This window comes from Folsomia candida, unplaced genomic scaffold, assembly GCF_002217175.1.
Source record: "Folsomia candida strain VU population unplaced genomic scaffold, ASM221717v1 Fcan01_Sc009, whole genome shotgun sequence".
NCBI lineage: Eukaryota > Metazoa > Arthropoda > Collembola > Entomobryomorpha > Isotomidae > Folsomia > Folsomia candida.
In genome coordinates this window covers 3090025-3105175 of record NW_019091201.1, presented here as the reverse complement: position 1 = coordinate 3105175, position 15151 = coordinate 3090025, and the positions used below count along the sequence as shown (strand labels likewise).

Genomic DNA, 15151 nt, shown 5'->3' with positions numbered 1-15151 from the left:
GTCAATCTGATTTTGTGGCCAGATAAACTCTCAGAATTTAATCAATGGGAGACACCCTGGGTTGACGTGTTACAAATTTTCTGTCCAGTCTCACCATACCCCATTGCCTTTCAGGGGGAAATTTAAAATCATTTTCGTTGTGCGAATGCGTCCCGGCGAAATAATAGACGGGAAATAAATAAAGCATTTTTTTAAAGCTATATAATTTTGAAAACAATTTCCAAATTTCAAATTGTATAGACGGCTGTTTTGTTATTTGTTTTGATATTTGTAGTAAAGACACTTTGTTAGGAAGTTCAATGCATAATCCATGATAATCTTGGATTTAATTTGATTTGTGAGATTTCAAAAGTGTAAGTTTGTGTAAAGTGCTCTTTTGATAGAAACGTGAATTTGACGGCACAAACACTTCGCCATGGCTGATGAAGACGCACGTAAACTCCAGTACGAGTACAAAGCGGTAAGAAAGTTGTCTAATTGTTCTAAAATTTAGAATTTAAATGAAGAAATCCACGCTCATTTTGTATGAATGAATTATGTTCTTTTTTCAGAACTCCAATTTGGTGTTACAAGCTGATGTCCGTCTTATTGAGAAAGTCAAGAGGGATGACGCCACCGGAGAAGTTATGTCCCTTTCCGGGAAGCTCCTTGGCACCCGGATGGGGGATCGATCTCAGCGGACGAAACCAGCCAAAACGGAGGAGCGGAAGGCGAAGCGTATCAAGCGTGACGAGGCGACGACCTCTGTACATAAGTTGAAGGGGAGTGGCTCCGTCTGGGATGACGAATATATTGCTGGAGATTTTGGGGGTGGAGCCATTCTGTACAGACCAAAAACCCAAGAGACGAAGCAAACTTATGAAGTTTTGTTGAGCTTTATACAAAATGCTATCGGTGACCAGGTAAAAATAATCAATTGTAGATTTCGCTTAGGAATTTAATTGTAATCAACTCTAATTGCATTATATAATTTCAGCCAAGAGATCTATTGTGCGGAGCTGCAGATGAAATTCTATCTGTGCTGAAGAATGATAGGAAAATGGATAAAGATCGCAAGAAGGAGACGGAAACTCTGCTTGGTCCAGTTTCTGATGAAAGATTCGCCCTTTTAGTCAACCTTGGCAAAAAAATTACAGATTTCACTACAAAGTCGACCACTGGTGAAGAGAATTTGGATGACATGCATGGAATCAACGTGCAGTTTGATGATCAGTCGGAGGATGAAGACGATGAGGATGTTTATGGAGAGATTAACGAAGACGAGGTTGATGACCAAGAAGGAGAGGAAGCTGGAGACACGTCAGCTATTCAGGCGCAACGTGTAAGCAATATTATGGTTGCGATTTAATTTTGTAGTTAAATTAAAAGCGATAAAAATGACAAAATAATTAACTGATTAAACTATATATTTTTGTGCAGCTCGTTGAATATGAGACAAAGGCAACTTCAGGAAAGAAGGATAAACGATTACATCCGCTGGACATTGATGCTTATTGGATTCAGAGGAAATTATCCAAATATTACAAGGACTCGATCACTTCTCAAGCCAGGGCAAAGGATGTTGTCGAAATTCTACAGACTGCTCAGGACGACAGAGATTTCGAAAATCGACTCGTCCTCTTACTTGGAGTTGATTGCTTTGAGTTTATCAAGATTCTGAAGAAGCACAGATTTATGAGTAAGAGTAGTCAAATTTTGTTGTGTATTATGATGATTATGAGGCTATTATATATTCTAGCGTTATATTTTCTAGTTTTATACTGTACTCTGTTGGCCACTGCACAAACGGAGAAGGAAAAATTGTACATCAAGGATAAAATGCGTCAGGATGCAGATTTAACTAAAATTTTGAGCCAGATTGAAACTGGAGAATCTATTGAAGATCCGTCTGGCAACTCGACAATGTCAACAAGAGACTCTGCAAAAGCTGGAGCTATTCCTGGTTCAAATATTTCTGGACAGGTAGAAATTAAATTTTATTATAGAATATAATTAATTGGTTACTAATAAATATTGCAATTTCTTAGGTCCCCGGATCTCGTAAAATGTTAGATCTAGAATTGATGGCTGAAATGTTCAAGGATGGCTCGCATTTTATGTCAAACGACAAATGTCAACTTCCTGACGGTTCTTTCCGGAAACAGAGAAAGGGTTCGTATGAAATACGAAAATGCATAAAATCATCTTACATTTTGTTTTATTCATTATAAATAATCAATTTTAATGTTTTGTTATTCTACAGGATATGAAGAAGTTCATGTTCCAGCTTTGAAGCCTAAAACTTTCGGTGCAGAGGAATCTCTGATTGGAATAGATCGACTACCACACTACGTTCAACCAGCGTTCGAAGGATTTAAAAGTTTGAATAGGATTCAGTCTCGTATTCATAAGGCGGCTCTTGAAAGTGATCAGAATCTTTTGATTTGTGCCCCCACTGGAGCTGGTAAAACTAATGTAGCATTACTCACAATGATGCGAGAAATTGGAAAACACGTAAATGCGGATGGAACCATTAACGTTGACGAATTCAAAATCGTCTACATTGCTCCAATGAGATCTTTAGTACAGGAAATGGTTGGAAGTTTTACGAAGGTAAATTAAATTCGAGTAATTAATTAATTGCCACATTTTACTTAAAATAATAACTCTATTTATGTAATCTAGCGTTTATCATCCTACAAACTGGTCGTTTCTGAACTGACGGGAGACACGCAGCTTAGCAGAGATCAACTCAACGCTACGCAAATTATCGTTTGCACTCCCGAGAAGTGGGATGTCATCACACGAAAAGGTAAATAAAAATAAATCAAATGTGGTGTGCTCTATATATATACTTGATGGAACCACGTCTGAATAAGAACATCCTAATCAAATGTATTATTTGTAACACTTGCAGAAAATCGAAGTATTACCTCCGTCGTTCGTTTGATTATTATTGATGAAGTTCATTTACTTCATGGTAAGAAAAAATATATTTGATTCATTATTATCGAGATGAATATTAATATTAATATAATGATATTTTGATCCAAGATGAACGAGGACCTGTTTTAGAAACGGTTGTTGCAAGAGCCATGAGATCCGTAAGCGAGATTTTTTATAATTTTTTTATAATTGCCCATTTACTGATTAATTTTGTTGTGTTATTTCATTGATTATTGCCTTACAGGTTTCTCAAGAAGGAGATATTCGCATTGTCGGATTGTCTGCTACACTTCCCAATTACAAAGATGTGGCCTACTTTCTCAAGGTGGACTTATCGACTGGACTCTTCTACTTTGACAACAGTTTCCGTCCCGTCCCTTTGGAGCAACAGTATATTGGAGTTAGCGAGAAGAAGGCGCTCAAGCGATACCAACTCACAAATGAAATAGTTTACGAAAAAGTGATGGAACACGCAGGAAAAAATCAAGTCCTCATATTCGTCCATTCTCGTAAAGAAACTGGGAAGACGGCCAGAACTCTAAGGGACATGTGTTTAGAGAAGGACACACTTGGCCAATTTCTGCGAGAGGGGAGTGCGTCCATGGAAGTGCTCAGAAAAGAAGCCGAAGAAGTTAAGAATTCAGAGTTGAAGGATCTGCTTCCCTACGGATTTGCAATTCATCACGCTGGTATGACCAGAGTGGACCGTACCTTGGTCGAGGACTTGTTTGCGGACAGGCATATTCAAGTTCTGGTGTCCACTGCCACCTTGGCGTGGGGTGTTAATTTACCTGCACATACCGTCATCATTAAGGGGACACAGGTAAATATAAATTAGATAATTAAAATTAGTTGATACTTGTTAGGTAACAGCGCTACATAATTAATGTATATTTTCTTTTATTTTTTCTAGGTATACAATCCTGAAAAGGGTCGATGGGTGGAACTTGGAGCGTTAGATGTTCTTCAAATGTTGGGTCGAGCTGGTCGTCCACAATATGATACAAAAGGAGAAGGGATTCTCATCACGAATCACTCTGAACTTCGATACTATTTGTCACTGTTGAATCAACAACTTCCAATTGAATCACAACTCATCCCAAAACTACCCGACTTGTTGAATGCAGAAATTGTGAATGGGTACGTAATACATACATAATCTATAAGTATGTAAATCGTAAATATTATCTAAGATATGTAATGTTTGATATGTTCTAGATCCATTCAAACGGTGAAGGACGCGGTGGAGTGGTTAAGCTATACGTATTATTATGTTCGAAGTATGAAAGCTCCCCAAACTTACCAAGTTGACGATGATGATAAATTGTTGACCAACCATCGGGCAAACATAATTCACACGGCTGCCGTTAAACTTGACAAATGTAGTCTAATTCGATACGATAGAACAAGTGGGTCATTCGTTCCCACTGAACTTGGACGAATTGCATCACATTATTACATCACTTGTGATACGGTTAGCAATAATTTGTATAAAAGTTAATTTTATGGATTAGTTTATAGTAAAGTAATTGTATGCATTTATAAATTTCCAGATGCAAACCTACAACCAACTATTGAAACCTCATCTTAGCGAGATTGAGCTACTTCGCGTATTTTCATTGTCTGGTGAATTTAGAAACTTGACTGTCCGAGAAGAGGAGAAACTTGAACTGCAAAAACTAATGGAAAGAGTTCCAATCCCAATCAAGGAAAATGTGGAAGAAGCATCCGCAAAAGTATCCATTCTTCTGCAGGCTTACATTTCTCAATTGAAGTTGGAAGGATTTGCCCTGATGGCTGACATGGTTTACGGTAATGATTATAGCACATCAATGCTACAAACAAGTCGATTCTCTGTTTTATTGAAATCAAACTTACGTTTTTTTCTTAATTATAGTCACACAATCTGCTGGACGTCTGGTTCGAGCCATTTATGAAATTGTACTTTCTAGAGGTTAGAATTTTTTTTGTTATCATGGGTCTCGATTAATTATCCTATTTAGTAATATAACACCTGAAATGTAATTTCGACTTTTTACAACTTTTGTTTCTAGGTTGGGCGCAGTTATCAGATAAGACGTTAGCACTGGCAAAAATGGTTGACCGTCGCATGTAAGTTTACCTCCTTTTTGTCCTCACGCTGTGCTTTTTATTAAACTTCAACTGACCTGACCTGACTTTTAATTTAATTTTCATTTAGGTGGCAATCAATGTGCCCGTTGCGACAATTTAAGAAAATCCCGGAAGAAGTAGTCAAGAAAATAGAGAAGAAATCCATCTCGTTTGACCGGCTTTTCGACTTGAATCCACTCGAACTTGGAGAATTAATCAGGATTCCTAAATTGGGGAAAACAATTCACAAGTTTATTCACCACCTTCCCAAAGTAGACCTTTCCTGCACAATTCAACCAATTACTCGATCAACGTTAAAAGTTGAACTCGCAATTACTCCTGACTTTGAATGGGACGAAAAATTGCACGGCGGTTCCGTCGCATTTTGGATCGTGGTTGAAGATGTCGACTCTGAAGTAGTTTTACATCATGAATACTTTTTACTCAAACAAAAGTTTCGAGCCGATGAACATATTGTCAAATTCTACGTGCCCATTTTTGAACCACTCCCTCCACAATACTTTATCCGAGTCGTAAGCGATCGATGGATTGGATCCGAAACACTTTTGCCCGTTTCTTTCCGTCATTTGATTCTCCCAGAAAAGAATCCCCCACCAACGGAACTCTTGGATTTGCAACCACTTCCCATTTCCGCTTTGAGAAATTCCACTTTTGAACTGTTGTACAAGGAAATGAACCAATTCAACCCGATTCAGACCCAAGTTTTCAATGCAGTGTACAACTCGGATGAAAATGTGTTTATTGGAGCTCCACCTGGCTCAGGAAAAACACTGATTGCAGAATTCGCAATTATGAGAATGTTTTCTGCAAGTGGAAAATCTGGTGAAGATCATTGCGTCTACATCAGCCCAAAAGAGGTAGACATAATAATCACATTTTACGAATTTGATTTATTATTATGCAAATTACTATATGAAAATTTTAAAATATTTTTTCTAGGAACTTGCCGAGATCATGTATAACGAATGGAGTGAAAAATTTTCAAAGCTGGGCAAAAAAGTAATTCTACTCACTGGCGAGACTGGAACTGATTTGAAGTTGCTAGCAAAGGGAAACGTCGTCATCAGTACTCCAGAGAAATGGGACGTCTTGTCACGACGATGGAAACAAAGGAAAAATGTTCAGAACGTGAACCTCTTCATAATTGACGATCTCCAACTTTTGGGTGGAGAAGAAGGTCCAATCGTGGAAATTATTTGTTCCCGTATGCGATACATTGCCTCTCAAACTGAGCGACCCATTCGAATGGTATCCTTATCCACTTCGTTGAGCAATGCTCGAGATATTTCTCAGTGGTTGGGTTGTGCACCAACTCATACGTTTAATTTCCACCCCTCCGTGCGACCACTCCCTCTGGAGTTGCATATTCAGGGATACAACATTTCACACAATGGGTCCCGATTAGCAGCAATGTCAAAACCCGTTTACAACGCGATAACGCGACTCTCTACTGACAAGCCAGCAGTCGTCTTTGTCCCTTCAAGAAAACAAGCCAAACTGACAGCCATTGACATCATCAGTTATGCCGAGATGGACGAAAAGCAGGGAAGATTTTTGCTTCTGAGTGAATCCGAATTGCAGGGAGTATTTGCAAAAGTCCAAGACGACACGTTGAAGGGAACTTTAGCACAAGGAGTCGCCTATTTGCATGAAGGAACTTCCGTACAGGATCGTCACATTATTACGACATTGTTTCAATCAGGAGCTATTCAGGTGAAATTTTAAAATATATTTTTACTCTGATAATAATGATTCTAAAATAAGACTAACAATTATAATCCTTTCTGACTAGGTCGTGGTTGCCACTCGAACAATGTGTTGGAACATTAACTTTCACTCACATCTCGTCATTATTATGGTGAGTAAAAACATCAGTAACGAATGGACATACATTTTTTACTATTTTGTTTGACTTTTTTCTTTGCTTATCAGGACACTCAAAATTACAACGGCAAGATTCATGCCTATGAAGATTACGTTGTAACGGACGTCCTTCGAATGGTTGGCGTGGCATGTCGTCCCTTGGAAGATGAGGATTCCAAATGCGTCCTCATGTGTCAAACTTCGAAGAAGGAGTTTTTCAAGAAATTCTTACATGACCCTCTCCCCGTGGAAAGTCATTTGGACCATTGTCTCCACGATCACTTCAATGCAGAAATTGTGACAAAGACAATTGAAAATAAACAGGATGCCGTTGACTACTTGACTTGGACGTTCCTATATCGCAGGTAAGCATTATTTTTTATTAGTATTATTATTAGTTAAATGATGAGTACGTAATTAATTTGATTGTACAAATTATTATAGAATGACGCAAAATCCTAACTATTACAACTTGCAAGGAGTAACTCATCGTCACTTGTCAGATCATTTGTCAGAAGTTGTCGAAAATACATTGAACGATTTGGAGCAATCTAAATGTATCTCAATCGAAGAGGACATGGACATTAGCCCACTCAATTTGGGAATGATTGCTGCATATTACTACATCAATTACACGACTATTGAATTGTTCAGCATGTCCTTGACTGCTAAAACTAAACTGAGAGGACTTTTGGACATTGTGAGTTCATCCTACGAGTACTCCACGCTGGCAATTCGTCATCACGAAGACAACGTGTTGCAAGCTTTGGCAACTAAACTACCAAACAAGCCATCATCTTCCAGTGCTCAGATCAAGTTTACGGATCCCAATGTCAAAGCAAATATTTTGCTTCAAGCTCATCTTTGCCGAATTCAGTTGAGTGCTGAACTTCAACAAGATACAGAATTGGTTTTGAGCAAGGTAAGGCAAAAGTGAAAATACGAGATGCGTTGTATGTTTTCAAATGTTTTTAAATTTTTATTCTGAATTTTTATTCCAGGCTGTTCGACTCATTCAAGCGTGCGTTGATGTTCTCAGTTCTAATGGGTGGCTCTCACCTGCCGTTGCATCTATGGAGTTTGCTCAAATGGTAACGCAGGCAATGTGGGCAAAGGACTCTTACTTGAAGCAAATTCCGCACTTTACTGCAGACACCATCAAGAAATGTACAGAAAAGGTACATAAGGATAAACATTATGTATTATTTATGACAATGTTACTACTTGGCTTGAAATAATTTAATTCTGCTTATCGTTCTGTTTAGAAAGTGGAAACCATTTTCGACCTCATGGAGCTGGAGGATGAAGACAGAAATAAAGTTCTTCACGGATTGTCTGCAACCCAGATGAGTGACGTTGCCCGCTTCTGCAATCGCTACCCCAACATTGAATTGACTTACGAGATTGATAACAAGGACAAGGTTAAAACGGGATCCAGTGTTAATGTCATGGTTCAGTTGGAGCGTGAGGATGAAGTCACGGGTCCAGTCATTGCACCATTTTTCCCTCATGTAAGATTTTACCATAATAAGTATGCCATAATTGAAGTACAACAACAATACCTGACCTTTTTATAATATTTTTGCAGAAACGAGAAGAAGGTTGGTGGGTGGTGATTGGAGATCCGAAGAGTAACTCTTTACTTTCCATTAAACGACTGACTCTTCAACAAAAGGCGAAAGTTAAGCTCGACTTTATCGCACCAAGTCCAGGTAAAATTATTCCATATGCAAAACAATTAAGAGCATTCTACAATATATTGTATTTTACTTATTTTAATATTATTTTTGTTGTAATAATTCCAGGAGAGCATCATTACACGCTGTACTACATGAGTGATGCATACATGGGATGTGATCAAGAATACAAATTTTCCATCAATGTCCGCGGTGGCCGAGATCGGAGAAATGATTCCGAGTCCGATTAGAAAAGATATTTCATGGTCAACTTTTACTTCATATTACTTTTACGTAGTTGATGGACTTTATTGTTATTAGATTCGTCTTAAAAATTATTGGACTTGTTCCAAATAACTTATTATGTATTTTGTATATTAAATCGTTTGTTTTATCTGTTTTCAAACATCTTGATAATTTGATAAGTAAATAAATAAATAAATTCTAACTAGAAAAGACTTTCCTCATAATATAAAATTTATTCACTTTTTAAGTAAATTTCATAATTAACTGCGTACACAATCTCAATTCAGGTACCTAATTTGATTTCACTTTCTTTTACTTTGACGGTTGTGGTATTTCTGGTTGTGCTGAAGCTTTGCCTAGTTTGCGAACAGATTGCTGTGTTCTAATGTGTCCTTGCACTTTGCCAAGATTTTCGGGTTGTACTACTTCTTTAACCTTCTTTTTGTACGTCTCTCCAACGAAATCTGTATGTACATAGTTGAAATCAGATTGCCATGAAGAATGCAATTTTTATACATTAAAGATTGCCTTACCCAACGCTTCATCTGCAAATGGACCAGAAACTCGTCTCACGAAACGAACCCTTTTCAACTTGAGCAAGTCCTTGTCGTTTTCGTGGTCAGTTTTATTGGAGGGCGTGGGTGGTGCTGACTTCGTTTCGGTGACAGGAGCAGCCGGAGAGTAATGATAATGGTCAAAATTCTTGCCCCCACCGTTCGTACGTGTGGGAGCTGAAGCCGCTTCACCACCACCACCAGTTCCATTTTCGACGTCTTTGACCCTGTTGGGGTCAGCCCCGTTTTCATTTTGGCGTCCATTAAGAGGTCGAACTCCTCTGTCTTGGTCCGACTCCACCCGGATTATGGGGTCCTTCTTGGTACAGGCACTTTTCTGACATCTAAATGTGTATAAATCAATCATCCACATTTTATTAAGAGGGGTATTTATTGATTTGATTGCACGGAAATTTTAGTTGAAAAGTGAGGATCAAATTGCTTTATTTGTCAATATTTCGAACTCTATCTGCAGTTCAATATCAAGACATGCGTAGAAAAATACGAAAAAATTATCGCAAAGACTTCTAGAAAAATTGGTTGTTATCTTTTTTTCATTTTTATGACGCCGCACGTTATGTGTTCCATAACTCTTATCGATCACAAAAATAAATTTAAAAAATTTCAACCCACATAGATTTTCATAATTTTTTTCATATTTTTTTACTTATAAAATTTCGACGACTTTAGACGAAATTTATTTTGTCAAGAATTGGAATTTTGTAAGTATTTGTTTAACTTGTGAAATTTCGACGACTTTAGACGAAATTTATTTTGTCAAGAATTGGAATACAAAAATAGATAAATGACGGATGCTTTTGTCTTCTAAAGCAATGGGGTATACTTACAATCGACGCGTCTGCCTGATTATGGTGAGTGTGCATAGCAGCAGAGCAAAGCATACAAAGAGCGTCAAAAGTGCTTGGAAATACTTTGGCACCCGGAAATTGAAATCATCACCTATAAAATTCAATGATATGGTTTCATTTAAACTGCAATTCCTCAGTAATTATTACGGAAAATACTTATTAATTTAACATACCGTCATCTTCTCCATCTCGAATAACCTTATCTGCAGAAACGGATGAAAAATCTTCAGATGGAGGTGAAGAAACGTCATCTTTTTCATCTTCTTGACTTTCGCCTAATTCAGAAGATCCATCCTTATCAATTAAAAGCGTGGATTTGGTTGCATATAATGTGAGGAAAAACGGACTTTCACCAATGGCTGGCATTTTGACTGGTTAAGATTTGGGTACGTTTTTTCCTATGCAATTTTTTTCTGAAATCACTTGTAGATACTTAACTTATACTACACAAATTAACAAATTTTAATAAATGCACTACGTTAAACTTAAAATTATATCGCTTTTCTTAATTAATTACGATAGCCAAGTATGTATGTAAATGACCACATCCAAGGAATTGCAGATTCGGAATGATTTCGTCAAGCCGTATAAAAATGAACAAAGTTCATTTTCCACATGCACGACCCGATGACATTTACAAGAGCTGTATCTCTACATATGTAGCAATTACATTTTAAGACTCGGCATTTATATTATTAGGATATTTAAATAGGGTTGTATTGCATACTTTAATTCCGACCAAGATAAAGCCCGTGTGTGTTTATACCAAAAAAATAGAACGGAACAGGATTTTACATGTGTGCAAAGCCATTTGCATATACTTAAAGATTTCGCAACAACATGAAATGTATTGTATCCACCACTTTTTGCAATTGGTCCTTTTTGTCTAGATGCCAAAATTGTTGGCACTTTTGACTTTACTTGGCAAAACAACGATCTAATACATACATGCAAATCGTCCCTGATGCTGATCAACGACTCTACACATTTTCTTATACATACACGCGGACTGTGATCTGGGTATAATTACGATTTTTTTCTTGAGCATGTCCTCGTACATTTGGGATTAAAATTAGACAGGGATCCGTTGAAGATTAACAACTTCTTTTGTCTTCCTCGCTGTATTTTATTTCACTTGTTCCTCACCCACAGTGCAAAAGAACAATCAGACTTTCAGCGAAATTCGCCAACTTTTCGACTCTAGTAATCCCGTCGTCGTCTCACTAAGGTTAAAGTGCATGCATGCATGCATGAGGAAACCCCGATCAAAAATAGATGATGATGACATTTCACACATGAGCCAAAGTCCTAGGCCTACTTTCGATTTCTATTTTTTTAAATTCTAACACGGTCCACAAAAAAAGAGGCAATAACATTATAATTATTTTTTTCGCTATTTTATTAATCACAGCTCAATAATTCATTAATTTAAATTGGACACATCCTCAAACCTTAACATTAAATGCTAATAAAACTGCACTAATTAAAGCAAAAATGTATAACCAATTCGAAGGTCTGCTTCCCACCAGTGCAGAATTGCACCCGTTCCCATCACAGAAACAAAGGTCAACACTAACTTTTGCTGCCTCGTCCGGATTCAGGTCGATCGTCAGGTTAAATTTTTCTGCCCATTGTTTCAAATTGTTAGAGTTACAGGAGCCAAGCAGGGTCGAATCCACGGCGGAAATGAGAACTTTGGGGAGGCATCCTCTCACAACGTAGGTCGTGTCCCCCAACTTTCCACTTCCTTTTGCACAGGTCAGTTCCTCGTCTTGGGCGATGGTCACGTTTCCATTTTTGGTGTAAGGACCCAAAATATTCGTTGTTTCGCAAGTCTTTTTATACTCATCGGGAACTTTCTTTTCACATTTGGACGAAATTGGGAGTGGAAATCCGCCAACGTTGGGAAAACCGGAAGCGCACTGGAAACATTCTAACCCTGGAAAAGATTTTAATTAAATTAGTTTACAATGGTGCAAATTATGTACACTTTAATGAGGCTTTAGAACAACGTACCACTGCTGAATGGGAGAATGCACAGGATAATCAAGGCCAAAGTAAATTGGAATAGTTTCTCCATTTTTTGAAGGAATTTGTGTATTTTGAAAAGTAGTAGTCAACGTGGTTAACCCTGATAGACTAAATAAGCATATGTATTATTTGCACAATAATGAGTAACGACAGACAACTATCTACGTCTATTTTCTGTGACAAGCAGGATGTGCGGGATAAGATAACAAACAATGATGGCGCACTTTAATTCATTACATGACCTTATCCAGAAATTGGAGGGTGTGATACGTAATAAAGTACATATGTACGTATTTGATTTAACGGAGTGGATAAAGACTGTTAGCAAATGTGCCAATTCATGTTTGCTCACGGTTTGATAATGACTTATTGAGCGTACATACTTATTATATACGTTTTCTACTTGTAACTTATGTACCAATCGATATATGTAATGTCCATGGCATGATTGATGGTTATAAATAGTATAAATGCACACCTGTATATACAGCATTATGTATACACGTGGATCATACATACGCCTTGCAAAATAATGTATAGGAAATTCTAAAATTTATGCATATTGATTTTTGCAAAACATGAAAACCTCATCAATTTGACCCCGGGGTCACTCATATTAAAACTTAAGCCGCATTTGACCATGACTTGACCACATTTGTGGACACATGCTAAAATAAATCTTTATTATTGCTAGTATCTATTTACCCATTTGCTTATGTATACATATTTGCATATCAATAAATAGGTTAGTATTTTATTCATGCCTTAACCATCTTTTACTTCCCATAACCACTGCCACCATGACCCCCTCCTCCCCCACCCCCCGAATAACCACCACCACCATGCCCATATCCGCCCACCGCAGACTGCGCCGAATTCGCCGCCCATGCCGCCTTATTTGCTGCTTCTTGACCCGCTGCTAAATCGTGAAGGGCCGAACTTTGTTTTTGAGCTAAGGCCCACGCATTCTGTTGAGCGTGGTAGGCTTGTTCCGCCTGCCAGGCTTGCACGTTTCGGGCTTCCTAAAAATTTTGAAGGTCAAAGTCAAGTTTTAAAAAAAAAACTGATTATGTTTACAAAACCCTACTTGAAGTGCATGCTGAGCCGCGTAAAGTTGGTCTTGAGCATGATATCCGCCATGATAATGGGCAGCTTGTTGGGCTCGCTGTTTCGCATGTTCAGCCGCAGCAACGGCACGATTCGCCTTTGCCAACTGTATAATTGAATTCGAAATATTAATTAATTATCGTAATTTAATTGGGAGTTTAAATTAAAAAAAAATGATGTACCTGTGTTGATTCTGCATACGCAGCAGCTTGCGCAGCATTTGCAGCCTATGAAAAATATCTCAAAGGTAATTACCCATTTTTTACACCCTTGAAGAATTATCTTTTCCGATGACGTTACACTTTTTAAAGCACCTGGGTAATATGCTCAACTTGGTGTTGTTTAGCAGAGACGACGGCTTGGGCCTGCATAAATAATTTCAGAATTAATTAATGAGATTCATTGGAGTTAATTTGTAAAATTTTTTAAACTCACTTGTTGTGCTGCTTGGGATGCTTGATTTGCTAAAATTGCCCGAGCCTTATGGCTAAATTCGACATGTTAATAAATTAACTACAAATTCTTGTGCAATAAAATTTTACAATTTTAGTCACCTCGCTTGATAAGCCGCTGCGCCCTGTGCGGCAAGAGCGGCTTTGGCCTATCATTAGCAATTTCAACATTTAATAAGACACCAAATTACACAGGTAAATTTATTTTGTTAGGTAACCTGATTAGCCGCTTGCTCCGCAATTGCTGCCGCCCCACCCCCATATCCATATCCTCCCCCATAAGAACTTCCATGACGTCCGCCCCCACCACCATGACCGTGTGACACTGGAATTGCTACAATACCGTAACCAAGTCCACCATGGGGAGTGCCGTGACCATATCCCCCGCCACTGTGACCTCCACCATGACCATACCCACCACCACCTCCACTATGACCTCCACCATGACCATAGCCACTACCATGACCTCCACTATGGCCATACCCACCACCACTGTGACCTCCTCCTCCATGCCCTCCCCCATAACTTCCCCCATGTCCAAATCCTCGTTTCGGCTGAAATAAATTAATCCCAAGTCACTTATCTGATTCAAGTCTACACTTATCCTTCCTTACCCTGCTTAATCCCAAAATAAATCGGACCCGTTTCGAAATCTGACTTCTAGGAATTTCAGAATCATAACTTCTCTCCGCAGAAATAGCACTTACAAAAAATGCACCTAGAAAAATATGTGTACCCAAATTAAACCCAACTTGACACACCGACCTGCATATGTGGCAACTTACACACGACAAGAACCCCAAGGGTGGTAGTGACTCTCATATTTTGAAACTATACACCCCGATTTCGAAACGACTTATATAACTCGACTCGTTAAATAAAATTTTTCAATCCTTCGCCACACGCGACACACGCTGACTTAACTGTTACACGACAGGAATGTAAGTGTCGTAATTTTCATGTGTTTTCCCCCGTTGAAAGCAATTACTTCACCTTCAAAAAAACTATGTATGTATGATTTGACTACATTTTACTTAAAATTACAAGGATTCAAAAATGCAGACAACACCAAAGCTAATTTATATATCCAATGGATCATTTGTTTCATTGAAACATTTACAATGGGCCAAAAGTCCTGATTGCGACATGACATCGAGTCATCGATATTTCTGTGTAGGGACTGACTTAAACTTATCTTTAGAATGATGCATATGCCAAAGGCCACAATGAGAGAACAAACCCCAGAGCTCGAGGTTTTCCAAATTTCTCTCTTTTTCCAAACAAAAGAAGACAAA

At 38.1% G+C, this 15151-nt stretch overlaps 3 protein-coding genes across 4 annotated transcripts; 1 reads left to right on the top strand and 2 right to left on the bottom strand.

The window, feature by feature from the left end:
- Nucleotides 1–128: 128 nt before the first annotated feature.
- LOC110853712 (putative U5 small nuclear ribonucleoprotein 200 kDa helicase) lies at nt 129–9053 on the top strand. Its single transcript, XM_022102022.2, has 25 exons — nt 129–460; nt 552–902; nt 977–1321; nt 1420–1678; nt 1754–1962; nt 2028–2151; nt 2243–2592; nt 2665–2791; nt 2897–2959; nt 3034–3083; nt 3170–3748; nt 3839–4065; nt 4144–4399; nt 4479–4737; nt 4823–4879; nt 4980–5037; nt 5126–5915; nt 5998–6771; nt 6851–6916; nt 6991–7286; nt 7366–7843; nt 7923–8099; nt 8187–8432; nt 8510–8633; nt 8727–9053. The coding sequence occupies exons 1-25, from the start codon at nt 416–418 to the stop codon at nt 8846–8848; spliced, it is 6432 nt and encodes a 2143-aa protein (XP_021957714.1). The 5' UTR covers nt 129–415; the 3' UTR covers nt 8849–9053.
- Nucleotides 9054–10902, bottom strand: LOC110853714. Of its 2 annotated transcripts, XM_022102024.2 has the most exons (5): nt 10614–10901; nt 10440–10541; nt 10246–10357; nt 9377–9741; nt 9054–9307 (listed from the first exon to the last, which is right to left on the bottom strand). In XM_022102024.2, exons 1-5 carry the CDS (start codon nt 10630–10632, stop codon nt 9156–9158), a joined length of 750 nt encoding a protein of 249 aa, XP_021957716.1. In that variant the 5' UTR covers nt 10633–10901; the 3' UTR covers nt 9054–9155. The 2 variants fall into 2 exon arrangements, with proteins under 2 accessions (XP_021957716.1, XP_021957715.1); XM_022102023.2 differs by having other exon boundaries at nt 10440–10902.
- A 745-nt stretch (nt 10903–11647) lies between these two features.
- On the bottom strand, nt 11648–14865 carry LOC110854156 (glycine, alanine and asparagine-rich protein). Its single transcript, XM_022102557.2, has 10 exons — nt 14642–14865; nt 14471–14574; nt 14075–14410; nt 13959–14005; nt 13840–13891; nt 13719–13769; nt 13587–13631; nt 13385–13510; nt 12283–13319; nt 11648–12205 (listed from the first exon to the last, which is right to left on the bottom strand). The coding sequence occupies exons 1-9, from the start codon at nt 14676–14678 to the stop codon at nt 13074–13076; spliced, it is 1044 nt and encodes a 347-aa protein (XP_021958249.1). The 5' UTR covers nt 14679–14865; the 3' UTR covers nt 11648–12205; nt 12283–13073.
- Between the last annotated feature and the right edge of the window lie 286 nt (nt 14866–15151).

Bases quoted from the DNA above. Each gene is read 5' to 3' on its own strand.
- LOC110853714 (XM_022102023.2), bottom strand. From the start codon at position 10,632: ATGCCAGCCATTGGTGAAAGTCCGTTTTTCCTCACATTATATGCAACC. The intron at 9,742-10,245 runs GTAAGTATACCC...ATACACATTTAG, and splicing joins ATCAGGCAGACGCGTCGATT to ATGTCAGAAAAGTGCCTGTA. The intron at 9,308-9,376 runs GTAAGGCAATCT...ATGTACATACAG, and splicing joins ATTTGCAGATGAAGCGTTGG to ATTTCGTTGGAGAGACGTAC.
- LOC110853712 (XM_022102022.2), top strand. From the start codon at position 416: ATGGCTGATGAAGACGCACGTAAACTCCAGTACGAGTACAAAGCG. The intron at 2,792-2,896 runs GTAAATAAAAAT...TAACACTTGCAG, and splicing joins GGATGTCATCACACGAAAAG to AAAATCGAAGTATTACCTCC. The intron at 8,634-8,726 runs GTAAAATTATTC...TAATAATTCCAG, and splicing joins CTTTATCGCACCAAGTCCAG to GAGAGCATCATTACACGCTG.
- LOC110854156 (XM_022102557.2), bottom strand. From the start codon at position 14,678: ATGAGAGTCACTACCACCCTTGGGGTTCTTGTCGTGT. The intron at 13,770-13,839 runs GTGAGTTTAAAA...TTATTTATGCAG, and splicing joins CATCCCAAGCAGCACAACAA to GCCCAAGCCGTCGTCTCTGC. The intron at 13,511-13,586 runs GTACATCATTTT...TCAATTATACAG, and splicing joins CGTATGCAGAATCAACACAG to TTGGCAAAGGCGAATCGTGC.